The sequence below is a fragment of the Gossypium hirsutum genome, chromosome A13, assembly GCF_007990345.1.
Source record: "Gossypium hirsutum isolate 1008001.06 chromosome A13, Gossypium_hirsutum_v2.1, whole genome shotgun sequence".
Taxonomy (NCBI): domain Eukaryota; kingdom Viridiplantae; phylum Streptophyta; class Magnoliopsida; order Malvales; family Malvaceae; genus Gossypium; species Gossypium hirsutum.
The window spans coordinates 1,559,265-1,580,678 of NC_053436.1; the positions used below are offsets into that span (position 1 = coordinate 1,559,265).

A 21,414-nucleotide genomic window follows, 5' to 3' on the forward strand; every position below is an offset into this window, starting at 1 on the left:
AGGATACCAACATGAGTCTTGTTAGTTTCAGTGGTGTAGACAGGGCAGGTATGTTGGAAAAAATCCGGTTCAAAAACAATTTTCTTGCACAATGAAAAAATAAAAAATTTTGAAAATTGAGTCGATTGTGATATTTATAGCAATATAATTTTTCCTAATATAGTACTTGTGCTTTGAACGAGACAGATCCTAGACATTCCCAGCTTTTAACTGAATGGTTTTCTTTGCTATTCTCGTACCAAGAACTGTTTTGAATGAGGGCTCAAACAATTACGAATCAAACACAACCAAAAATAATTTTCTTACTTTTAATAGGAAAGTAAATCTCTCTCTTATAGATGCTGGTAGAATTGTTATTTCCAAAAAATATAATTTATACTTATAAATAAATTCTCACTATTTTGGGGAAAAAAAACAATATCTCAAAAGTTTTGTATATCTTATTGTTGTTTTTAGCCTTATCGATGCCATCTATTTATAAGGAGAAAAAGTAAAACCCTAGCTGAATTAGTAGAATGCATTTAATACATATTTAATAGAAAAAAACTAATAACCTGGTTGAAGTAGGAGAGAGGGGTGACTAATAGGGTATGCCTCCCCTCGTAAGTATTATGATGGGGATTCAGACATTTTCTATATTGGGTCCAATTATATGTGCTTCCTGGACTTTTAACTCAACACCTTATAATTTAATCCAACCCAGTACATATTTTTCTATTTTCCAAAATATACATTATTTATTAAATTAATTAATTTTCCCATTAAATAATTTTCTCAACCCAATTTTAATTCTGTTAAAATTATGACAACTTTACCGTAAAAGAATCTATGAGAAATATATCAATTTCAACATTCAACGGATTCACAATGACCAATTAATTTAATTCTATTTTAGAAATTCAATTAATTAAATAATAACTTGAAAAACCTAAATTAATTCTTGGGTCATTTCCATAGTAAGTGAGAAACCACATTCATTTTCAAATGTAACTCAATTTTCTAACATTATCATTTCTATCCATCTCTGTTCATTTGATTCAACATATAATTCATTTATGGTTTTCAATGAGATAGCGGAGGACTGATTGAACATGTGTGATTAGGGCTTAAATGATTTATAATTAAGTTTCAGCTTTTCACCTATTAATTATAAACTCATTTAGTCATGAAATTATTCCAGTATAGTATTGTGACTAAGCTCTCCCCAATTGCATACCATTACGAAAGCTACTCGATTAATGCTCGTCCAATGACCTTGTCATAAGTGTGTTACCCTCATAGGTTTCCCTTACTTTCTTTGGGATACATCCGTTCTCCCAATATGATCCTATTTTTTCTCATGGAAACCATCACATCTTTCTTCATGAACATTCAACTACTATAAAATAGTAATTAAGTCATTCATCATAAAGGCAAATGACCGTTGGCTACATTCACTTTTCATTTATCATGTAACGCCAATGAGAGGATATCATTTACCCATGTCTTAGGCTATGAATTTCACTGTTGTGAATGATGCTACATACTGTAGAAGTCATATATCCAACGCACCAGCTTTCGATTCATTATCTATTCGAACTTAGGCTTTTACGTACATCAAAGTATATGAGTCACGCATATATAGTTCATCATCCACTCAGGATTAAGGCATGACACACCATGAACGTCACAAGTGAATAAATCTATAAACGGATTTAGGATCTATTCTACTTGGATCCAGTGCGATGACTGTTAGTCCAGTTAGTCAATTTGATCCGATTCACTAAACTTGGGATATTGATTGCTTCGATTCAAATCCAAACCAATCTCCAAGATATGTTGTATGTGTAGTTTGGATATCAACGATAGGCTGGCAATCGTCCAAAGTAACAACAGGAATCATGACCCAATAAATTTTGTTGTCAAAATTTACCAACTTAAACATGACAAGTTTTCTGAGCAGGCAGTACCACAACCAGTTGGCACTGGTCCAAGCACGCTAAAAAATTGACTCAACACAAACCTATGTATTTTGTGGTTAACTATTTTTGAAGAATTATGTTTAAATATTTAGGGGTAGTTTACCATTGAAATTTAAATTTGCTTTTGAAAAATGCGGTGGAAAAATACTTTTGATAAGTTTGCAGTGTTTACCATTACTGCCAAAAGTATTTTTTAAAAATAAAATGTTCATTTTAGACATAATGTTGTAAAGTGGAAGATATCTTGCACTTCTTCAACAAGGATAAGAAAATAATTTTATCCAAAAGCACTTTTGCAAAAGCTAAAAATTTAGGATTTTTGGCTTTGATTAAAATCCCAATGTAAAAACATGGTTTTATTTGAAAAGCTCCTCTTTTACCATTGCTTTCGGTTTGAAATCATGGTTTGAGTTGAAAAGCTGAAAAGCACTTTTCAACCTCAATAATAAACAGAGCCTTACTTGTCATTAAAAAGATTGAAAATATTAAAAATAGCCAGCAAAAATTAAATTGGTCAAGCAAGGTGAGGATAGTTGTATCCAACATCCATGGAGGTAAATATTTTCAATATTACACATCCATAATCGAGCAGCGTCAGTGAAAGGACATAGTGTACCAATTATGGAGTAATAGTGAATTTGAAAATATCTGCTTCTGCTCCACTCCATTGGCAACCCTAGTAAAAGTTGAGTAAACTAAAATTTGTAAAGAAAAGTATATAGTTTTAAAAGAAATAAAATAAATTGAATATATTCTTAGATAAGTATCTTGTTATTTACTTTATCAATTTTTAATATATTTTATTGAAAATAAAATTATATTTTATTATTAATTATTAATTTTATTTTTAAAAAATTAAATCATAATAGTTTGAGTTGCTCAAACTTTTTACAAAAATTAAAATTTAAAAAATATTTCCTCAATTGAGTAAAGTACAAAAAAAAACTAATTACAATATTTGATATATATTTTTCCAATATCAATATATATAGACACATTCATGTAAGCTGTTTAATCAAGTTATCTCTCTACTTTATGTCAATTTTTTTTTCTCAATTTGACTGAAAACAGCAAGGTCGACAACAAATATGGCTAAAGACATAATTATGTGATTATGCATATATATTTGTCAGCTAACAAGTGAGTGAGTTTCAATTAACATGTAGCATGTGTATATATATATATATATATATATATATAAAAGATGCTTTAAAAATTAATATTTGGTGTATTGTCACTAAATTAATTTTTTTAAATAAATTATTTACGTTTTTAGAAGAAGTATCATCGTTTGATTTGCAGTTTGTGTATAAAATGATTGTGTCAATATAAATATATATTCTTTGAAATAAAATTGTTGAGGTGGAATATGGGTCCTATTGCTTTCAATGTGATGGTCAAGTCAAAGAATATGAAGAAAAGAACTTGGTCCAGTAGTTGGAAAAACTCCTTCAAAAGGGTTGAGGCCGCATAAGTAGATGCTTCATGGGGGGTTTTGTAGTGGAAAGCATGGTCCCCTTTGGATTAAATCCACATGAAAACCAACAAAAACAAGGTGAAGTGAGAGACTAAGACAAGCAAGCAAGGAATATTTCAATGCTGCCAACAACATATCCATCCTTAACTTCTTCTTCTTAATGCAATAATTGTGTCATCCAAGTAGTCAATTGACTAATGCTTGACTAACCATAGGCTATCTAACACAAGGCTAGGTGACCCATATGGCACATTAAAATTGACTCATTATAACACACCTGTGAATTATATGCTTCTCCCCTCCCCCCAATAACATTTTGTAGGACCCAAAACATTAATAAATTATCATTATGGGTTGATTCAGTTGATTGAGTATTCATTAACAGACTCGTTTAATAAATATTTGTAAGTATTAATTTTGACCTTTTATGGAATCGAATGAATACCCTAACTCTCAACTATAATAGGCCCTTTTCCATAATAATTTTGTGAAGGATTCCTTCTTCATGCTCTCAATACTAACAAAGATAATTAATCATATGGAATATAAAATTGACCCATAAAAAGCACACCAAAAAATCACCAAAAATATGTCATTTTTTTAGGACTCAAAATGCTAATAATTTAGCTACATAAGTTAATTCAATTGGTTAAATATTTATTAATATCTTAATAAATATTAAAATCCGCATCTTACTAACAATCTCATTTAATCTGGATAAATATAATGCCCTGACCCTCAACTACAAGTTAACCAAAGAAAGAAAACCCAAACAAGTCCTTTTCCAAAATAATTTAGTGAAGGATTGAATAAAATTGTCTCAAACACTTTTGACACCTTCAAAGAAGAGAATGTTGTACGTTTTCAATAACTTGTGAACGTGTTCTTCCTACTTTTCATTATGTCGGCAACATATATATGTGTGTAAAATGGTTCCAAAATGTATGTGCAACAAATAGATTTGGGTGATTGGTGGGTTAGGTTTAAGTCCAATATTGACCAAAGCAGGAAAAATAAGGACCATGAATGTTACAGCTCCTTGGTGGTGTAGACATTTTCTCTTTCATTGAAAGTGAAAATAGTAGCGCAGTTTGGAGCTTTACAAATGTAAAATTTCAAAGTGCTCATCTTTGACTTTATTCCATTTCCATCCTTTTTTACTTTTATTATTCATCTCGATGATGAACCGTAAAATAAATATAGATATTGTTTTCACTTCTTTAAATTAAAAGTGATAAATGATTTGATTAAGCTATTTGATTTAATTTAAGTTATGAGGATCAACAATTCAATGATTTCAAATGTTCTTCCTTCCGAGTATACAAGGGTTAATTTATTATTTGAGGTCTGAATTTGGTTCTTGTTCTTGGGATTTGAACATATTTTTGTCTAAACTAGTCCTTGAACTTGTTAATTATCAACCTTTTTTTAAGGAAATAATATGAACTAATTTAAACCATAAAAAAGTTCAAATCTCAATATGTGGGAAGGGTTGTTAAGTTCAAAAGTTAACTTAGACCAATAAAAAATTAAATCCTAATATAAAAATAATTACCTAATTCAAATTCCGAATAGTAAATTAATCTAATAATTTTTTAATGTTGAATAAAAAACTTATTTAAATTCTGAAGATGATAATCACTGGGCAGTCATAGATTCTACTTTAATAATTGACAAAGCAAATATCCTTAGTTAATTAGTCCAATATTTGCAATTTCTTTTGGGTGATACCCCCTGCAATTCATTAATATTTGTAACACTAAATTATTATTAAGAATGAAAAATAAATTATATAAAAATGTTTATTTTAAAATTAATAATAATTTTTAAAAGATAATTATAAGTGGGAGAAATATAATTTAGTTTTAAAAATATTTATGTTTAAAATTTATTTTAGATTTTTAATTAGAAATAATCTCTATCTTAAAGAAAAAGAATATTGCATGCTTAAATACATTTGAACTTATGGCTTTTAAGATACTACAATAACAATAATGTTAGTCGAGCTAAACTTCAATCAATTTTTTTACAAAGAGCAATTGCTAGCAAAAGTGATATTTTCCAAAAAGGTGATTTTTTTAATACTAATTTAAATTAATTTATTTAAAGATATCGTATATAAAAAATTAAAAGAAAAAATTCTTGAAAATATTAGTCACTAATATAAGAAATTAATTTTTTCAATAAATTCTTAATTATGTTGATATCGAACTAAATATTAATTCAATTAAGATTTTTAGGATAGTATATATAAATATTGATGCATATAATCTAATGTAGATAGTATAATTTAAAATACGATATTTGAATTAAATAAATATAAATTATATAAATTATTTTAAATTATGTGAAGTTAATTATGATTAAATCTTAATTCAATTAGCATAAATATTTTAAGTGAAGCTCAAAGTGGTGTGATATTGTGGGTTCTGTTAATGGCCCCTTTTACACTCCAGGTATGGAAGGCCCATGCATATATTGGACTTATATCAAAATTTATGTTAAAAATATTTTAGAAGTCCCTATGTTATAGGAATTGAATTAATTTAATTCCTCTATTATTAAATAAATCAATTTAGTCCTTATACTATTAAAAAAAATCAAATAAGTTTACATTATAACAGATTTAACATTTACTGTATAAAAAATATCTTGAAACTTTTTTCTTCAATTACAATTTAATTCCAACAAAAAACCTCGTTTAAAAAACCAAAAAATTTAAAAATATTAACTCTATGAAACAGTAAATAATATTTTTTATACAATAAATGTTAATTATATTATAATTTGACCGTATTTAATTCTTTTTTAATAGTACAAAGATTAAATTAATTTATTTAATAGTAGAACTAATTTAATTAGCTCCCGAGGAACTCAAGTGAGTTGACCCAACGTAAAAAAAATGATTTTTTTCTTTTAGTTTATAAGTAGATAGTGTGTTAACAGCTTAATCACACACCATCTCATTAACCGATGTCTGTCTTGTTTAGGATTATGTCGTACCGTCACCATCCAATACAAATTGACTCTTGCAAGGCAATAAATTTTCTTGCTCTATCATTAGATTTGTCACCTTTACTACAAAGCTAAACAAAGCATAATTGTTTTTTACACAATGATCTCTTCAACTTGACATGCACTTGACAAAAGTAGAACAATTCATCAATGCTTGTGAATCGCATTCTTTTAATTGGGCTTAATTCTAAATTATTGTTATGATCATCTTGCATCTCATTCACACCATAAAAAATCATGAAGATGAACATCTTGATCATCAAAAGCATCCCAAGAATGGAATATTCACTAGTTATGTTTGAATCAAAGTCTGCATCGTTTATTAAAGTAGCATCATCTGAGAATCCAAATAAATTATAGTAATCACAGTTTAAAATGTTTTGAAGTTCAAAGAATAATCACAGTTTTGGGATGTCTGGTGCAATTAACTTTTTATTATAATTTCAAGTATTGGTTAGAATTTTATAAATTATAATATGAGTCATTGTTATAATTTCATGACCATGACTCAAGTCTTGAGAAGCTGAAATCTATTTATATATATTATTATAAATGACTTGTAATTCTGTAGTATCAGTCAAAACAACAATATCATGAATTACAGAATATTTTGCTACCAATTCTCACTTCAAACATTCAATGGCAGAGCAGAAATCTGTAGAACTATTAACTATACACAACAAACAAGACATTGCGTACCTGCTCTTTTGCTTGTGTCAGTGATTCCTTGCGTTTGAAGCAAAAGATATAATAAACCGTCTGAAGTAAGAGATTGTAAAGAGTCATCGAAATCAGCCACTCCATCATTGCTCGAAGGTAGTCATTGTCCACGCAGGGGGTGACAATGGCGGAACAGCTGCTGCTTCATCAGTTGCATTAGTTTCAATTTCCAGCACCTTCCTAGCAGATGTTTGTTGCTGTCTGCTTCTACCAATCTTTCTTGATGCGTGAGTCGTGGGGGAAACGACTCTTGATGAGTTACTACTATCAATGGATGCTAAAAACTTGTCCTTTGAAATAGTAGTGGGGGTGTTTGCAATAACAGAGCTGAAGACACCGGACTCTCTTAGCCCCTGGATTACGGCCTGAGATAGCAAGAGAGCATTAATAGGAAGAGAAGAGGAACAGCCAGGGATGGGAAATTTGAAAACATAATCAAAGAGCAAAAACAAATTGAAAACATATTTTGAACTGTAACGAGAATCTGAAGATAGTAAATTCCACACAGTTCCTAGACGATTAATGGTGAAAGTATTTGACAGGTCCCTCTATTATAGGGACTGGTTCAAATTAGTCCCTATACTTTTAAATGGATCAATTTTGTCCCGTACAAAGAATCAAATAAAGCCAAATTTTAGCAGATTTCAACATTTACTGTTTAAAAAATGTCATTTACTATTTAACAGGGTCAATATTTTTGAAGCTTTTATACTTAAGCAAATGGAATATTTTATTTGGAGTTCAACTGCAAATGGAAAAAAAAAGTTCATGTCATTTTCAAAACAATAAATGGTAATTCTGTTAAAATTTAGACTTATTTGATTCTTTTTACTAGGACAAGAACTAAATTGATCCATTTAAATAGAGACTACTTTGAACTAGTTCCTATAATAGAAAGACCTGATACATACTTTCACCAACAATTAATCCACTCAAGTAGCTAAATAGACAAGTTCCTAGTCTCACAACGCTTACATCATTTCAAACTGAAATCTAAATATGAATGCTTATAAAAACAGTTTTGGTTTCATGCCATATATAATTTTCACAAATGTCGAATAATTGGCCTTACCATTGGAGCATATATGCGAGTTAAAATCCCCTTTCTCAAGAGTTTAAGCCTTAGGTCTTTGTCACCCCACACGACACGTTCACGATACCTACAATAACCAAAGCCAATATATTTCAACATCAGCACATCCACCCACCATAAACAAGTCGAAAAGGACAATTAAAAAGAAAAAGACCCTCAATTGGATCATATACCAGTTAAGCATCTCTTCCTCTGTTTGTGTTGAAGCAATTATAAATGCCTGCAACAAATAACACTTACATTAGATAATCAAATAACAGTTAGAAGGAATTGATATCCAAAACAAGCAATAATACCAAGCACGATTATACATCAGAGAGCAGTCGAACCATATAATGACATAAACCACAAATTCACCCCAAAACATCTGGTCCATGCTGGTAAAAGTAACATGGAGGCCTTTGTACTAAGAGTTGGATTGCATTTTGTCCCCTCTATTTAAAAAATGCGCAAATTAGTCCCTGTATATTAGATCAAAGAGCAAATTGATCCTCCTTTTAACAATTTCATCCATTTTTACTGTTAAAAATGGTTCATTGTATGTCAGAAAGAGGTATATGTGGCAAGTCATGTGTAACTATCTAGTTATTCTGTCAGCAATGACAATTTTTACCAGAAGAAATGAATGAAATTTTTAACAAAAATGACTAGTTTGCTCTTTGATCTAACGTACAAGGGCTAATTTGCCCATTTTTTAAGTCAAAGGGGCAAAATGCAATCTGACTCCTAATACAAGGGCTTCCATGGTACTTTTACCAGTCCATGCTCTAAGAACAAGGGAAAAAAGGAAACAACTGGGCAACTCAGGATTCCATTAAATCAAGAACCAAAATGGTGCTCACTCAAGTCATATAATGCTAACTACTTGGCTGTCCACTACCTCAGAGGAACATTACCATAAAACAGATGCATCAAAATATTGCCTTATGAATCGCTTGGGACCCTATCAAACATACTCCTAATATTGCTCCCCGTTTTATCAATGTCAATTATTAAACCGATCTTCAAAGCTTCTAGCAACCTAGATCCATGTCTATAATAGTCTTTCCTTTTATTTTAGGCTCTCCAAATTTCTCAAAGAAGAAAACAAATATGGATATCATGGCCAAAAGTTCTTATTTCAATGGTAAACATCTAGTTCATATGTCCTGAGGCTTACTGCATTTCCCATATTCTAATACTTGCCACAACTCATAAATAGCAGTAGTAAAGCTATCAAGAGTGTATATATACAAATATACAAAAATAATAGAAGGTACCAAACTTACAGCTCTATCAAATTCCAACATGAAGCATCTCTTGACGTCATCCTTGGTAGGCTTGCAGCCACACCGGTCACGTCTAGATGTAAGGTCCGAAAATTTGGCATAAGTGTAGTGTAGAACAGCAGCCTCCTCCAATTTGATTTCACTTGAAGGAAAAAATAGTTATGTTCAGAACCATTTGTATGTACACCGAAAATTATACAAATATAAGCAGTTCCATTCTCACAAGTTACACAGTTTCAATTAAGATATGCTTATCCATGATATGATGCCAACATAAAAATGCTCTCACTGCCAATGAACAAGCTGGCCCCGTCCCCCAACACCAAGGCCCCAAACACTACCTTCCCCATCCTTCATGCTCTATGCAAGTATGTATATTGAATCACATAAGAATTTATGAGATATGTGCATTTTTGGTCAGGTTATCTGACCATGATTTTCTCAGAGTACAGAGAGTCATCATACTTTGGGGTTTTCATATAATTGTGCCATCTGTGAGCACCATTTGGACGAAGATGATCCTGAATGCGGGCAGCTGCTTTCCCATTCCCATAAGTCAAGAAATAATTTGGATTACCACGAGTTGATTCTTTATACATGCCAAAGTATGTGTCCTTTGGTAGATGGTCATAGTTCTTCTTGAACATTGACACCTGTTGTATGAAAAGAAACATAAGCCACTTATGAAACTCCAAATCTTAACTTCAGCCATTCAATTTACTGAACTAATGAAAACAACAAAAGAGGACAAGTGACAATTTACCTCAGTAAAAGGATCTTTGATATCATCTCGTTCAACGCTGCTCTCCTAAACAAAAAGGAAGAAAAATTCCACTATCAAACATCAGAGACCAGGAATCCAAATGAAAAACAAGATATCAAATCATAACCGCCAGTTCCAAGCTCCCTTATTGATAACTTTTCTCATTAATCTATATACTGCCACTTACATAGTTAGGAAATATGACCATATCAACATTGCTAGGTACATCAAGTAGCAACTGCCTCAAAGAATATTCACTTGCACCAGCTGGGTGTATTAGCTCATCAGTATCAAGATGCAGTATCCACTCCATTCTGGCATCCTTATATTTCAGAAAGCAAAAGGGAAAGAACTTATCAGAATAAGCTCAAGAGCCGAGACTACTGTGCTAATAATTACAATCAACAAAAAATTTCCATTCATGGAAATAGAATTGTTTATAGAGCATACCCTTGCCATGACAATGGCCATTTCCATATTGAGAGACTGCTTCACAAATAGTTCATAATTGCAAGGCTTGTAAAAGAAACTCGACAACCATGTTTCATTCCAGATCCGGCTGATAACCACAGAAAAATGGAAAAAGAATAAAAATCAAGTAAACAAACTCTGACAGTAAAATAAAGAACAGAGAAAGGGAATTGTCCCTAGAGAAATGGAAAAGAAACAGAATGAAGTAAACACAAATGCATGCACACAAATATATGAAAGAAAGTATCAAATAAATTCAAAACAAAGACAACTTATCAGCAGCAACCTCCATATTATAGCTAACAGGAAGAAATATTGAGACAAGACAACCATGCTCTCACTTAAGCTTTAGAATCTATGAGATGTATTTCAATCATAGAAGGGAAAAAGCTAATTGACCTTTTAGCCTGCTGCTCCTCAAGCTCTTTTGTTCTGTATACAACTTTTACTCCCTGAAGGGTAAAATCATAACACATTCTATAAGCAATTCAGACCAACAACAACCACTGCTAAATCAAGTGGAATAGTTCTACTTATATATGAAAAAAAAAAGCAGAGAAAAACTAATTCAGAGAAGGCCAAAGACTTTGTAAACTCACGGGAAGAGACTCCAAAACTTTAGAAACATTAGGAGAAGCAGCATGCCCTTCCACAAAGAGGAAAAAGTTTGTGACACCAAGAACTCTATGATAAAACATCCATGGTAAAATCTGCTCCAAGCCAGCTGATGTACTTGTTGTAATACAAATCTGCCATTTCAAAAGCAAAATTGCTGAGTCTCATAAACAATCGCTTCAGTTGCCTATAGAGGAAAAATCAGCTAAAAGAAACAAGGTATGAACTTGATTTAGGTCTTCCAAACATAATGAATCAATGGGTAAAAACAATAATATTGTTTTGATCTAAAGTCCAGAAAACGGTACGGATCTAATCCCATATAACAAGATCTCAAGCTGAAACTACAGCAGTTAAGCAATATCCATCAAATATTAATTACCAGAACCCAGATAACATTTTGAATTTTTTTGTAAAAAAAAGTACAGCCAACAAAATAGATCACCATAAAAGCAAGGTTCAGATCATCCACAAAAAGGGGGGAGGGTTACCTTTGGCCTTAAATTAGCTTCAAAACCAAATTTCCAGTCCCCATAGTAAGGGAGAGAATGAGAAGAGGTACGACCGAGATTGATGCAATCCGAAGAAGAATGCGATTTGGGAGAGAGAGATGAGAAAGTCTCCATGCCAGGGAAGATCTCGTGGTGGGACCCACGTGGTGCCCATCGTGAATAGGCGGCGGATGTGGCGATGGTGGGATCGGATACACCCCCTCCGCGCCACTGGAGGACGAAAGCTAAGGCAGCTAAAGAGAGAGGGAGGAGTGTTAAGAGGAGCAGGAGCTTAGAGACGAAGGATTGGGAGGAAGAGGAGGAAGCTGCCGTGGCGGACAGCAGCGGCGTAGAGCGGTGGTGATGGTGGTGGCTGGGCATTGTGATGGCTATGGTGGAGACAGTAACAAATGAAGAGGGAGATCAAGGAAAGGACTTTTCAAGTGTAAAATAAAATCTAAAATTTCCAAATATAATTTTTTTTCAAATTAATTTCCAAATATTTTTATTAAAACTGGGTAAATTACTCAAAGTAAAATAATTTTTCCATTAAAATTTCTATCCATTTTTACTTATAATGCTAAACTTAATTAACGAAATAATCCGATAATAACACGTAATCTGTCAAGTGTATAGTTAGCAATTATTAAAAAAATAAAAATACTAAAAGGAAACATTTAACTTTTTTAATAATTATTTGACTCATAAAAAATTATTAAAAATTAATAAAATATGACTCATCTACTTGATTAATTAAAAATATCAACTCGATTAAATAGATACATATATGTACATGCAACGCCTACTTCTACATCATCATGATATATAGTAGATATGGTTGAAATTTTAACAAAATGGTGAGTCTAATATATAATGATTAATTTGCTCATTCCTTGAATAGACTTGTAATAGAGGAGCTTCCATGATACTTTTACATCGGTTTTGCTAATTTCGATTGAATCAATTATTATAGCCAAATCGGTTATGTAGTTTATTAAAGGTATAATGACTTATTTGGCCCTCAAACTTTACAAAAAAAAGGTCATTTTAGTCATCAATTTAATTTTTTACCTCTTTTAACCCTCAAATTTGCGCTATTTGTCAAATTACCTAAAAATGACTAAAGATAAATCAATTTTCCCATAAAAACTAAAGTTTTTCTTATAAAAATCCAAGTAATTCCATGTAAAATCCTAGGTTTTTCCCTTTCCATTTTCTTGAGAAAAAACTAAAATTAATTTTAAAAAGAAAAAATAAATGAAATTAAAAAAGATAAATTGATTTTTCTAACACAGATTTTCTCGATAAAAGCTCAGGTTTTTCCCCGTACTAAAAAATAAAAGAAATAAAAAAGATAAAATGAGTGACTAAACGAGTGCTTATAATTGCAAATTAATGATGGGCGACTAAAATGTTAAAAGTACGTAACAACAATGACTAAAATGATAGAAATATATATATGAAAGTGCCCATATTGTAAAATTTATGAAAATTAGGTCACCATTATATAATTTATCCTTTAAAAATTTATGTGATGATTTCTTATGCACATTATATATTTTTCATTATCATCTCGCCATTTTAATGATGATGTTATCCTTTAACTCTCACATTAATAACTTTTAATTATTCACATTAATTTTATTAGTACTTTTTATACTTCAAATTTAAAGGTATTAAATTAGTTAATTTTCTTTTAACATAAAAGTTGAATATGATATAAATGGAGATATGACTAAAGCTTGTGTTAGATATATATTTAATACGGGTCCTCTAGTGGTGGAAAAAGGGATCAAAGGGAAGAATTTCCCTTGGTTTCTCATACGGAAGCACTAGCTCCTCCAACCCCACTAAGTATGGCCTTCTATTCATGGGTGCCGAGTTCTAAAAGATTTATTACATCGTTAAATTTTTTGTCTCATTGAAATTAAGGTATTTAGTTTTAAAATGAGATCCAAATAAGGAGATGTTACTTAAAATGCAATAACATTGGAGTATTCTCTTGTGACTGAAGTTCGCGATAATATGAGAATAAATTTACTTGATGACAATATCCTCATAACCCTCAACTACGACCTATTTCTCTTTGTTGCTCGTAAATAAAGAAGCAACCAAGAGAGAGATGGTCTGCAAACCCAATCCTCTTGGAAAGGCCATACTTAGTGGGGTTGGAGGAGCTAGTGCTTCCGTATGAGAAACCAAGGGAAATTCTTCCCTTTGATCCCTTTTTCCACCACTAGAGAAATGCCTTCTCCTCTTATTAACCTCGGATTGTAGCCTCTCAGCATGAGCAACCAAAACATCTTTAAAACTGTGTTCTCTAGGACAACACTCAGGTTTACAACCGCCAAGAAGCAAGCACTCTCTAAAGGCAAAACAATACTTTTAGTAAAAAGAGTAACAAATTCAAGAACATAATGTCAGCAACGATTGGGCAAACTGTCACAAACTTACCAGGGTATTCCTTTAAAGCCTCATTTGAGCCACCTTATTCACCAACAATTGAAGGTCTAGAGATTTGTAAGCTTACATGACATTCTACTGGGACTTCCCTAAACATCATCCTAGCTAAAGGATTCTTACAACATATCAATCATCCATTTATGGGACTAGGCTACAGTGGCAAATAAGAATGTTCCTTATAGTAGGGCAAATCATTTGGTAGTACGCCATTCAGACTTCTCTTTCATGGCAGAACCTTAAAAACTGATTTACTATTAGTAGCTCATCAATTCGTAAAGCTTATCCATACCTATTTTGCTCAAATTACTTAATACCCTTAACATCCATAGCAAGATCGCATAAGCATAGCGCTTAGAAGAAAGGTCCATCCAGGTTGTGGGCAACGAAAACTCATCTTCTATCTTGACTCGAGCCAAATGGCGAAGCCACACCACCTCGTGTAACAAATTGACACATTCCTCAATTCAAACCTCCCTTAGCCCCACTTCTTGTCATTCCATTCCTAAAGTCTAAGTGACAAGGCCATTACACGATAACACCCAAAGCAGCCCCAAGCCCTCTATAAACCCCCCCTTTCTCCAACGATCGAGCTTAGATGATCGATCACTACAATAACTCTAAATGAACACCAGATATCTAAAAAAACCTTACCAATGGCTCTCAGCACTATCATTACGTCCATTGCCAAATCCTACAGACTAATAATTAAGGGTTTTTTTTACCATGTGTCTGTACTTGATGTTCGGGTACAAAGGACCATAATACGCCAACCTCTTGAAGAAAATTTTCAAACTAAAATCTAAAAAAATGTAACTATGCTATAATTATGCCTGATTCATTCATATTGTAGCACCTAATTACAATATAATCATACAATAGTTGAATAACAACAACATTTTGATTGTTACATTAAGACTTAATAATATTAAACATGATACGTTTATAAAATATACGCACATTAAAGAACACATATAAAGGGGTTTTGAAATTTATATGTAAAACCAATTATACTAAAATATTAGAGCAGCACATACATGATTATGAGCAAAAGCAAACTTGTGCAGCCAACTCGGAAACGTGAGAGAAAAGTAAAGGAAAGCTGCTGTGGATTGGTGACAGTGTGAAGCCGTTGTTTGTAAAGGAAGCAAGCGTGCTTTGGAAAGGCTGTGTATGTGCATACATGATTACTAGTCTTTCACTATGAAGAAACAAAAAGTAGAAAATTTATAACACATAAAAGTTTACAAGTAATTAAATTAACATCAAATATGGGTTAAATCACTATTTGGTGCTTGAATTTGACATTTTTTTTCGTAGTGAGGTTTGAATTTGGTTTTAGTTTAAGTTAAGCTTTAAACTTGGTAATTGTTCTTAAATTGAGGTCTAAACTGGTAATTGTTTCCACATGGCGCTTGAACCTTTTATTTTTTGACAATTACTCTTACATTAGGGCATGAACGTGATAATTGTTCTCAAATTAAAGCCAACGAGTCAAATCTTGTTATTTTTAAAGGCATAATGACTTATTTTATCCTCTAACTTTATAAATAACATTCGTTTTAACTCTCCATTTAATTTCTGCCTCTTTTAGCCCTTAAACTTATGTTTTTTGTCAAATCATCCCAAAATAAATAAAAAATTTAATGATATTTTAATTTTGTTGCTGTTGCGTTATACGTGGATAACATGTCAGTATTTAATTAATTTTTTAAAATTTAAAAGTTCAAAAAAATTATAAAAACTATTTTAAAAAATAAAAAAATCATTAAAATTATTAAAAAAATATAAAACATATTTTTAAAATTAAAAAAATAATTAAATGTCAAAATGTCATCTACGTGGTAATCAACGTGTATGCCACATTAACAAAATTAACAAAGTTAACTTATCCATCTATTTTGGGGTGATTTGACAAAAAATGCAAGTTAAGGGTTAAAAGGAGGGCTAAAATAACTTTTTTTGTAAAGTTGGAAGGCCAAAAAAGTCATTATGCCTTTTTAAAATTTTATATTGCAAACATTTTATCATAAACGTTATGTAAGGTATAAAGATTATAAATGATAAAATTCAAGAAAATGAACTAAATCCACAACTTACATTGTTAGCATAGTATGAGACCAATAGTAGAATGATTAAAATATGTCATAAATCCCTCTACTCTTCAAAAATTTGAAATTTAATACCTCTACTTTTTATTTTTAAGAATTTAGTCCCTCTATTTTTTCAAATTTCAAAATCCATGTCCAAGTGCTAACCTTGCTTGTTCTTTTTCTTTTTCTTTTTTGTTAAATTTAGGTTCATTATAACGTCATTTTTTTAGTTACATGGCTATCAAGGCTTTTTTTTGCAAAATGTCGCCCTAATAAATTTAACGAAAAAAATAACAATATTAACAATTAGACTTGAATTTTGAAATCTAAAAAGAAAATTGATTAAATTATTGAAAATAAAAGTACATGGACTAAATTCCAAATTTTCAAAGAGCATAAGAACTTATGACATATTTTAACCAAGTAGAATATAACCTAAAAGATTTGATAGCTACAATTTTTGTTAAGATTAAAATTTCAAAATTAAAAAAAATAGGATTAACGGACCAAATTAGAGTGCATGAACTAATTCCGCAACTTAAAAATAATACAAGGACTAATAATAGAAATTGACCTTTGCATTATTTTGCTTCTTTTTGTGCTTAATTTTCCCAAAATAGGAAAAGAAATACAAGTTTTCATTAACTTATAAATACCCACTTTTGGGAAGCTAATCACTATTCCATTGCAGCTGAAATCTGATCCAAAAATGGCTTCCTTTGTTTCTCAAACTTTCCTCATCACCTTCTCCCTCTTCTCACCTTTCTTCATTACAATCAATGGAGAATTCTCGATTCAATCCATTGTAACATCCACAAAACGCATGGAGAAAATGACCCATCTCCATTTCTATTTCCATGACACTATAAGTGGCAAACACCCAACAGCCATGCAAATCATCAAGCCACATAACAGGTCAGCAGGTGGTTCATTTGGTATCACTTTCATGGCAGATGATCCATTGACTGAAAAACCCGAGTCGAGTTCGAAACTCGTCGGGAGAGCTCAAGGGATTTACGCTTTGGCTTCTCAACATGATGTCGGATTGCTTATGGTCATGAATTTCGCTTTCTTTGAAGGAACTTACAATGGGAGTGCACTTAGCATCCTTGGAAGGAATGAAATTTTTCATCATGTTAGGGAAATGCCGGTTGTCGGAGGTACCGGAATTTTCCGGTTTGCTCGAGGCTATGCTTTGGCTAAAACAGTTTGGTCTAACCAGAAAGGAGACGCTATAGTTGAATATAATGTTTCTGTTGTACACTACTGAATAATTTATGCTATAGGTGCTTGTGAAATTGATGTCTACTTGTGTCACGGACCGAGACTTTAATCTTACAACTTTATCTGTCAAGGAAATGAGACTTATATATGCTTGAACTTTAGTGGAACTTTTCATAAGAAGACTATGAGATTACAGAGAAAGAAAAAACATGAAATTGTTTACAGAAACAAGCGCGCGCACACACAAAAATGGGTAAAAAGCTAAAAATATTAATCATAAGGCCTAAACCTCCATGCTGAAATTGAATATAGAGGTCTTTCTTGCCAACAAATAACCAAACATCCATTCTCTTCTTTGATTTTATAACCATCATAATTATTGGTCTGCAACAATCTACCTGCCTGCAGCATGCCATGGTAGCTTAAAGGTACTCTACCAAAACCGGCCAACTCAAGTCTCAGAATCCATTTCTCGAGCTTCTCGTGTCTCTCCTTTCTCTCGACACCTTCACAAGCTATAATATTCTTGATTTCCTCTCCGAAAAGCATCTTCTCGACCTTTTTTCGTTCTAACGGTGCTCTTGATACCGTAGACTCTAAGCAATCGAAGAGGGCAGCATAGAAATTCAATGCTTCCATTACCCTCTCCATTAAAGTAGAGCCACTATTGTTGGATTCCTGCTCGGTTATGACTATAAGTTTTGGTGACAACGCACGAAGAGCGGTTAGAAAGCTCCCCATTTTCGGTGCTGGTGCTAGAGAAAGCGGGGACAACGGTGATGGTGATGCCAAGTCTGAACTGGGGCTATATGCATGGACCGGCTCTTTCTTAAGCCATTCACCTAAAGTACGTTGGTTCATCTGCAAGACTCGGTGTGACGGATCGATCTTAGACATGGATGGAGAGTTAACTTTCCATTTATGCATCTCATCATCCGTAACCAAGAGTGAATGAAGCTGAAGGACGGAACTAACCGCAAGAGCTTCACCGGTCTTAACACGCAAACTTTCGAGATCAAGATTCTCTAAGTTACAAACAACCGGATTAAACTGAAACGGAATGTCCCATTTTTGGGCTTCTTCGGTCAATCGACGTGCCATATGATCTAACACTTCTTTTTGTTCATGCACACCTGTAATTCTCAAATGAGGTGGCCCTTCTGGTCTAGCATTAAAAGTTTGAAAAAGATTAATCCATTGTGCAGGCTCAAAGCAATTAAAATCAATAATATGCACCATTTTCTCCCCTTCCATAGCTTCTACAATAGCTTGGTTTGTGATAACATATGCAAGCTTCAAAAAGGACATAACTCAAAGAACAGTTTCTGAACATGAATTTCCTCCGATACTAATGAGATTTTAGTCGAATTCAACGCTTTGTAAAGACCCGGCCATGCTTTAAGCATCCTATAAGCAAGTGCTTCATTGAAGTAAGCAGCAATTCTCTGCATCGTATCTCCATCAGTCGAGGCAAGATGGGATATTTGTTCTAACCCGATATTCGCATTCTCGAGACTACCGGCAGCGACGTGGTTCGCACACGAGACGAGAAGATGGATCAAATATAAACCCCTTTCTTCTGATTTGAGCTCCCTCAGCCATGGAAATGGGGATCCTAAACCAGGTGAAAATGACATCCAAGGGATGAACTGTAAGGGTGATGAAGTTACAAAAGATTGTCCCTCTGGAACCATTCCTGCCATTTTCAACAATTAAACTAAGCTTATATCTAAACAATTTTGATCCCAAATCAATCAATTCAAACTTGAAAGTTGCAGAAACAGTACTAAATTAAGCAGGAATATATATATGGGGAACTGAGAGAGGGAATTAAATTACCTGAGGAAAAGAAGTGCTCAAATGGAGGAATGGATTAAAACTGGGAAATGGGTGTTGAAATTCATGAAAATCTTTGAAGACCCTTTTAAGGAAATTTGGAAAACAAGACCATTGAAACGTAGAACAGTTTGGTTACTCAAAAGGCAAGGGGGTTTGGTTTAGTGGTGTAAGGTTTTAGTTGGAAAACGAGTCAGTTGGATTTAAAGCTATTTGTCTTGAAGGACTTTTTCATGACTTCTTTGGCAACACCCACAAGAGGCTGTTTTTGTCTTCATTGTTTTTGTTTGTCTTTTTTGGAGGGTTCAAAAGAAAATGGAATTTCTTGGAACACATACTAAATCATTAAGATAATCCCTCCCCCACCCCTTCTCTCTTATTTAAATTATGCTATTAGTCCATGTATTCTCCATAAATTATATATTTAGTCTTTATATTTTAATTTGAACAATTTTAGTTTTTATACTTTTTCAAATTTTAAAATTGCAGTGACGATCAAATGGCAGCTATTAAATTCATTGACTTTTGTTATTTTCAAATTTAAATGTGGCAAATATATTATCACATGTGTAAAGTTGTGTCAACTTATTATTTTTACATATTACAAAAAAAATCTGTTATTTGTTTGTATCAAAATTGAAAATTTGAAATTCATATAAGGAGCAAGGATGATCCGATTAGAAAATATGGACTAAATATACAATTTTACGCATAATGCAAGATTAATAGTAAAATTCAAAATTTGAAAAGTATAAGGACTAAAATAGATCAAATTAGAGTATAGGAACTAAACCCATTACTTACACATAGTATAAGGACCAATGTCATTATTTAACCCAAAAATAAAAATAAAATACGCAATATATCAAAATTTATATGAAATATAAGTGATTAATATATTGCTATTTATATAAATACAAAATATCTTAAACATAGAATGAATCTTCTTAGTAACTCTAATTTTAGAATCGGATACGATCGAGATATTGATGTAGAATCGATCCCCAAATTAGGTTAAAAAAACTAATTGAATTGGTTTTCTCTACTTCTAATATATATATTAAAACTTTTTGATACTTAATAATTTATTTAATTGAACCAAATAACTAATCGAACTGATTGAATAAGTTAAATCAAAATTCGATTAAGTTAAATCAAAATTCGATAATCTGATGAACAAGTCGAATTCTAAAAACCTCACAAGTTGATTTATTTTTGTAAAGATGTGAGGTGGATAGGGGATTAAAAGGGGGCAAAAAATGGTATCATACTCAAACACAACACAAATCCAAACATGCCCTACCAAAACAAAACAACAACCTTAGTTGTTGCTTAGTGGGTGATAGTGGGAAATGCAAAGCCCTAGTCCAAATTTACATGTGCCTCCAAATCAACTCTATTTGTTCTCTTTTTCAAACCCAAAAGGTTAGCAATATCCACTTGGGGCTTTTTCTTCTTGCATTAAGACAAAGAGACACGCAAGTTTTAAGAAAAGCCAAAAAAACCCAAAAAGCATATTTTTAAAATTTTAATTAATTTAAGGATGGTGTTAAGTCTTTGGGGTTTGTGTTGGAATATCTTTGCATTATTCCTTGTTATCTTCAAAAAAGAAAAAAAAAGGTAATAAAATTGTTGGTTTAGAATGTAATGAAGGATACAAATTATGCCACATAATCATGGCTTAGTGATTTACCACATCATGTACTTAGATTAGCTCAATCTTCTTAGTGGACAATGTGATGCCCACTTTCCTTTATTTTAATTCTTGTGATTTTGTTGTTATTCTTTTTGTCCTTTGTTTTTATGGTCTTAGTTGTGGAGGTTGTGGTAGTGGCCAGCAATTTTATGTCTTTGTTCTTTTCAACTTGGGAGAGCGTTTTTCGGTTTAAACTAATTAAACCAACTAATTCGTTTTAGGATCAGTTTA

At 32.1% G+C, this 21,414-nt stretch overlaps 2 protein-coding genes and 1 pseudogene across 2 annotated transcripts; 1 reads left to right on the forward strand and 2 right to left on the reverse strand.

Moving 5' to 3' along the window:
- Positions 1-6,968: 6,968 nt before the first annotated feature.
- Positions 6,969-12,346, reverse strand: LOC107933305 (glycosyltransferase-like KOBITO 1). The gene is made up of 11 exons (XM_016865479.2): positions 11,875-12,346; positions 11,368-11,517; positions 11,168-11,220; positions 10,748-10,856; positions 10,485-10,619; positions 10,298-10,342; positions 10,000-10,187; positions 9,535-9,676; positions 8,440-8,486; positions 8,246-8,333; positions 6,969-7,538 (listed from the first exon to the last, which is right to left on the reverse strand). The coding sequence occupies exons 1-11, from the start codon at positions 12,253-12,255 to the stop codon at positions 7,257-7,259; spliced, it is 1,620 nt and encodes a 539-aa protein (XP_016720968.1). The 5' UTR covers positions 12,256-12,346; the 3' UTR covers positions 6,969-7,256.
- Positions 12,347-17,114: 4,768 nt separating this feature from the next.
- Positions 17,115-18,882, forward strand: LOC107933256 (dirigent protein 22). Its single transcript, XM_041084420.1, has one exon. The coding sequence runs from the start codon at positions 17,137-17,139 to the stop codon at positions 17,695-17,697; it is 561 nt and encodes a 186-aa protein (XP_040940354.1). The 5' UTR covers positions 17,115-17,136; the 3' UTR covers positions 17,698-18,882.
- On the reverse strand, positions 17,800-19,732 carry LOC107933255 (scarecrow-like protein 3; annotated as a pseudogene).
- Between the last annotated feature and the right edge of the window lie 1,682 nt (positions 19,733-21,414).